General features: G+C 43.7%; 1 protein-coding gene across 1 annotated transcript; it reads left to right on the forward strand.

Moving 5' to 3' along the window:
• Window positions 1-4,209: 4,209 nt before the first annotated feature.
• On the forward strand, window positions 4,210-4,632 carry LOC113239098. Its single transcript, XM_026475963.1, has one exon. The coding sequence runs from the start codon at window positions 4,210-4,212 to the stop codon at window positions 4,630-4,632; it is 423 nt and encodes a 140-aa protein (XP_026331748.1).
• Window positions 4,633-6,700: the final 2,068 nt, after the last annotated feature.

The following is a 6,700-nucleotide window of genomic DNA, read 5'->3' on the forward strand; positions in this document are numbered from 1 at the left end:
AAGTCAACCTATTCGAAATTTAAATTGTAATATCATCGCAGTATCGCGCTGTCAGTCGAACAAATGAAGACTAAAGCGGAGTTTGGCGCTCTGTATACGATTTTAGCGCCTTACAAGTGCGGACACTTTTTAGCGCGGACCCGACGTCCATATAATTGTACGTCAATGCAATAATGTCAGTTACTGTCTCTGTGGCCGAACGGTTACCATGCTTGACTGTTACGCTGAGGTTCCGGGTTCGGTTCCTATGAGCGTGTGCGCGTTATTATTAGTGCGTTATTATTCAAACGTGCGCAAATATCGCGTTGCAAGCGAGAAGCTTAGCACTTAGAATTTCTTGTAGTAGCTTCATTTCAAATAACTAAAATTAACAAAGAAAACTAAAATGAAAATCTATCTCTTATTAAAATCCGCGATACATACTATATAAAACTTCACGGCACTATTTCTTGGTTCAGACAAAGCGTATTATTAAATGTCCCAAAAAATATACACATAGAAAAATAAATACATCACAGGAATTCCACACAGTTCGCAATTTGGAGATATCACCCAATTCTCAAATACAAAAATTTGTTTAATGGAACGTGCCCGCATCAAAAGGTATTACTTTTTGATACATGTTGTACTTTGAAATGTATAAAGATATATAAAACGCTAGACTATTAAAATTATTTAACTTTTGAAATGACATACACATAGAGATTACATTCCGAAACTCGTAGAACTTTATCGGTGAAGTTGGAACGTTACGCTTTACATTACAGTCAGATAACAATTACGAGTTTCTGTAAAGATAATTGTTAAGCAACCAATTACATTTTCCAATATATGCGTACAGTTTATCTTGTAAACATTTTTTTATAAATTTATAACTGTCTTTGAACTACCTTTCAAACAGTTTAAGTCTGATGGGGAATTAATAGTAGACGGACGGTTCTTTAACACTGGCATCTGGCATACGTGTTCACATATACACACACACAAAACACAAGTCGCGAAGCAGTCAACAGGCAGTCAAAAGGGAGCAATCGACTACCTTTACACACACGCGCAACTTAAGTAGCGATACAACCACGATGCAGACGCGTTGCAATTGCGATGCAAACACAATGCACGTTATATGTATAATAACTGCCTTCGTGACTGAACGATTACCATGCCGGACTGCCACACAGAGTCCGAATCCCGGGCCGGGAGAAATATTTGTATGGCGTACATTTGTTTTTCTCGTGAGTTTGGGTGTAATTTGTAGTTGTCTATGTATGTGTCCGTGGCACTCGCGACACAGGGTTTCCCAAGTTCGAGGCTATATTGAGTGTGTGCGTTATTATTATTATTATTTAGTGATTCAATATTAGCGACGGCGTAAGCATCGCCGTGTGTAACCGCTATTAATTACACGCGTGTAGCGCGAGCGGAACATTTTTCCGATATGTATGCACTCTAAAAACTTCACAGTAGTGTTGATTCTGTCGCAAATCAATATATTAAGGTAGATATAGCTACATTACCTTTCCAGGCGAGTTCCACACATAGGCCCCGATGACTAGTAAAAATGCGTGAGTTCATATTATTTTAGTAAAACAGTACCGACCTATTTTCCGAACTTATCATCCGATCACGTCGGCCGTAAGTACGGTCAGTCAAAGCTAGAGTGACATATTATATTCTATCAAGATACTTTTAGGAAATTGTCTCTTACGGCTTATTTATATCAATGAAAACATAATAATACGTCCTATTACGGGCATAGGTTCCTTCTAAGGAGTTTTCAAGGGTTGTCAACCATTTCGATATGTAGATTTTATCACAATGTTTTCTTGTACCGTTAGCGAGAAGTTTTTAACATTCACGAATATACGTTAGTTAGTAATTAAACTATGTCGCTATAGGGATTCAAACAGTTGACGCCTTCATTGAGAAGCATGCGTTTTCCTCTGCCACCTCTGTATATGTATATATAACCGATTAATTTTTCAAAGCAACAGCTTGTACAGCGTGAGGGTTCCCCATTTTTGGTTATAAGACATTCGTGGTTATTCACTAAATGATTGTCACTAGTACATTTATTAGCAGTAGAGCTCCTTGTGAAAGAGTTCATCCAGGGAAGTACTTGCCACCTTACCTATTTCTACCTCCAAGCAGTAATGTTAGCATTACTGGGTTTCGGTTTTTGAAGGGTAAGGATGCTGGTGAAATTATAGACACATGGGACTTGTCTACTTATGTCTCAGGGTGACGGGCAGTGGCTATGGCCTTGAGATTTGTTTTTCCTTCAGATCTTTGCGATTTAAAACTCTGAGTGGGTTACCTATCAGTAATCCGAAATGACTTTTTACAAAAACTAACGTTTGGTCGAAATTTCATAACTACGAAACTAATTTTGTGAGGAAAATGTTTTTTCTTTTAAACCTAAATTGACCTAACCTAACCAAACCTAATCGTGTCTTTGCGATAAACATTCAACATATCCTGAACAACTGTTTCGTTATAATTGGGTTTTCGGTGTAATGAAAATTCGAACAAACGTTTTTTCGAACAAAAATATTTTCGAGTTTGTGATAGGTTACCCTCTGCGTGGCATTGCAACTGTTATGGACAGGCGTGTAGTTTACCAGGTGCACGACTTGTTCTTCCCGTCACTTGTAGTTATAAAAAAAACTTATTATAGATTTCTTACTAAGATATGATTTCTTTTATTTTGTATTTCTCAATATTTACAGTTTTTATATGTGTTTCTTGCAGATATTTTTTTTGTTTTCAACGACTTTTTTGCCGTTGTACCATCTGTAAAAAAGACATCTATAAAAGTTTTTCTTCACTATGGCAGGCTCTTTACAGCTTCCAGAGGCTGACTAAAGATGTCGTTTTATAATTGTAACATTAAGTTCATTTGAATATGACGTAGTTTAGCTACCATGATATTTTATAATTTTTTTTGTGGAATTACTTCACTAGTTTGTTATTATTGTGAAAAATGATCAAAATATAAGTCTTTGTTATGTATATTAATTTTTTTTAAGCATTATATGTATCGATATACGAAGAAATTAAGCTTTGATGGCCCGCTGATAATGACTGCGACTGATAAAAACCTGAATTATTTGTCACTGTCACGGAACCAATATTTGTCTACATTGTTGCCCTTGAAGCGGATCTCGGTTACCTTGAGGCAAGTCAAGGCAAGATAACCCTGGATGCCTTTTCAGCCCTCAGGGCTTTCATCGACGAGGCGGAGGAAGGTAGGCAAGGAGTAGTGGTGGTGTCTCTAGACATCGCCAATGCCTTCGGCACTCTCCCTTACAGCGTGGTTACTGAGGCGCTCCGCTATCACGAAGTGCCCCCCTATCTGCACCGCTTGGTGGAGCACTACCTAGTCGATAGGAAAGTGCTCTACCAGACGAGGGATGGCCACCAAACCTCCCGTGATACGGCGTGCGGGGTACCACAAGGGTCCGTACTCGGCCCTCTCCTCTGGAACTTAGGATATGACTGGGTGCTAAGGGCGACGCTGCTCCCTCGTATGGCTATCTTCGCATATGCGGATGATACGTTGGTGGCCGTACGAGGGGACAATTACCAGGAAGTCGCAAGGAGTGCTTCAGTGGCGGCGGACATAATAGTCCGCCGCATACAACTGCTGGGGCTTTAGGTGGCCCTGCCGAAGACCGAGGCTGTGGTTTTTGGTGGGCGTGGCGGGGGATGGCGACTTCCAGCCGAAGCCCACATCTCGATCGGCGTGGAAACGGTTATGGTGAAGGCCCAGATTAAGTATCTGGGCCTTGTCTTGGACCGAAGATGGAAATTTGAGGCACATTTCCGCCAACTTGCTCCTCGAGTGGTGGGCGCCGCGGCCGCGCTTGGCCGACTTCTGCCAAATGTGGGGGACCTGGTGCTCCATGTAGGCGCCTATACGCGGGCGTGGTACGCAATATGGCCCTATATGGGGCACCGATATGGCACGAGGCCCTCTCCTCCGTCAATAGGAGCCTCCTACGCCGGCCTCAACGGGTGGTGGCCATTAGGATGTGCCGGGCGTATATAACGGTGGCCTGGGCTGCTGCATGCGCCCTTGCAGGTACCCCGTGGGAAATGGAAGCGGAGGTGCTGGCCGAAGTCTACCACTATAAAATGGAGAGATCGGCCAGGGGCGAACGCACTGCCCCTCAAGAGGTAGAAGGAACACGACGGATGGCGGCGTAACGAATGCGCGACCGCTGGAAAACGAGTCTGGCGGATTCGCCCTACGGCGTCCGCACCATAGAGGCGATCCGCCCGGTTCTCGACCAGTGGGTCGATAGGAGACACGGGCTCCTAACGTACCGGCTTGTGCAGGTACTGTCCGGGCACGGCTGCTTCGGGCACTACCTGCACAAAGTCGCCAAGAGGGAGGCCTCAACGTCCTGCCATGAGTGCGGCGATGCGGACGATACGGCACAACACACCCTAGAGGTGTGCAATCGATGGAGTGAGCAACGCCGCACTCTGGCAGCGACTATAGGGGGAAATCTCTCGCTGCCTAGCGTGGTATCTGCCATGCTAAGCGGCGAGGAATCGTGGGAGGCAGTGGCCTTCTTTTGCGAGGAGGTCATCTCGCAAAAGGAGGCCGCGGAACGGGTGCTCGCCTAATTCCCTAGTGAGGCCAGCGGACAAGGGACGGGGATCCCTTACCCGCATTGCACGGTCTCACTCGTCGTCTGAGGGGATGGGTTAAGCGTCCGACCCTCCCCTCCTTAGCGCGGGAACTTTGGCAGAAGCCAAGGTGGCCGGGGGCATCGTTGTGGTAGAATCCTCGGGATCCCACGGTGCCCACATCAGCCGGCCAAGGGGGTGCGCCGGGGGTTTTTAGTGGGTATGCCCTCCATCGGAGGGTCAGTCCCACATAACCCTCGAGCCTCCCCGGGCTCGAGGGTATGCATAAAGCATTTCCCCCCGATAAAAAAAATAAAAAAGATAAGTCGTGTTGCACTGGAACGACGATTTTTTCGAAGTGACGGGGAAAAATTGTATGAGGAAGGCACAAGACCGAAAGGAAAGGCATACATTGGAAGAGACCAAGCAGTAGACCTCCTTGTGAAAGAGTTCGTCCAGGGAAGTACTGCCACCTTACCTATTTCTGCCGCCAAGCAGTAATACCAGAATTTTTGTGTTCCGGTTTTGAAAGGTAAGGGTGCTGGTGAAATTATAGGCACATGAGACTTGTTAACTTATGTCTCAAAGTGACGGGCACAGTGGAAGTGCCCCTTAAATTTTTGCGATTTAAAATTCTGAATGGCAGTGCAACTGTTATGGATAGGCGTGTAGCTTTACCATAAGGCGCACGACTTGTCCGTCCTGTCACTTGATATTATTTTAAAAAATCCATCAGGCGCACGACTTGGCTAGAGATCAGAGAATGCTGAGTGTAGCATTGTGTGGATAGAGGTTAAGAGAGAGAAAGTGAACGTTTAGGCTATGACGTACAATCTTTTAATTTTGTTTGTCGGCTAGAATAACTAAATTGAAATGAGTAACGTATTTTACGATTTCATTAACGACATTGAAAATAATGTTAAAATTCCTAATAACCACACCAATTATAATTGTCTCAAACTAAGGAATTTCCTGTACTATGAGTGCCAGAGAAATATAATTCACTCATCCCAGCAGGTATTACCCAGAGCTCTCAACCCGTTCAGCACCTATAACCCAAATGGGTAGCAGTAGACCTCCTTGTGAAAGAGTTCGTCCAGGGAAGTACTGCCACCTCACCTATTTCTGCCGCCAAGCTGCTGGTGAAACTACAAGCACATGGGACTTGTCAACTTGTCTCAGGCTGACATGCGCAGTGGCAGTGTCCCTCAGATCATTGCGATTTAAAGCTCTGAGTGGCACTACAACTGTTAAGGCCAGGTGTGTAGCTTATCACCAGACACACGATTTGTTCGTCCTGTGACTTGATATTATAAAAAATAACTAATTATAAGGAACAATGTTAGCAAAATGATTGGTGACTCTTATTAAGTAGTAAGTAATCATGTGTATGGAAACCAAAATAATTTATTCCAATTTTATGGATTTTTCTGCTGAAGTTCAAGTAAAACTGTAGCTGCAAGAAGCAAACGTATCCGCCGCGCACAACGCATTGGCTCGTACTGAACGGCGAGCGCGCGGCGGGTCCTATTTATGCCTTCGCACGCAAGTCGCGAGATGCTCGAACATGTCAGTAGCGCCGCGCCGCACTACTCTGCCGTGGCGCCTCTATGAACTACTCTAGCACTAATTATTTAAGTAACTACTAGTAGAAAGACAATGTATATCCGTAAAATACTTTAGTGTGTAAGATTATATGAATAAATGTCGAGCTATCAAACCTCAGCAAGTTCCAGCCTTCGAATCCCGAAACAACCAGTATTTCATTTCGCCTGTCAGCAGCTACACATAAAGCTCCTAAAAAACCAAACAATATAAACTCGTTACCTAATAAAAATGAGGCCTTCAAACGAAAAAAAAAATCAAAACGACATATTATTTGTCAAAAGTTAACCTTATGACTTAGAGGATGGAATGTAATTTACTTTCAACTTTTCATAAATGTCTAGCCAAAACGCTTTCCACAAAACAATTGAACGAGAAAAGGTAGATTTTTGTCTAATATAATATAAATATATTTTGGTAAGTTTGCAAGCTCATGGCGGCCTCCCAAGTCCATGAATTT

The sequence above is a fragment of the Hyposmocoma kahamanoa genome, unplaced genomic scaffold, assembly GCF_003589595.1.
Source record: "Hyposmocoma kahamanoa isolate Upper Pololo Valley unplaced genomic scaffold, ASM358959v1 99461, whole genome shotgun sequence".
Lineage (NCBI taxonomy): Eukaryota > Metazoa > Arthropoda > Insecta > Lepidoptera > Cosmopterigidae > Hyposmocoma > Hyposmocoma kahamanoa.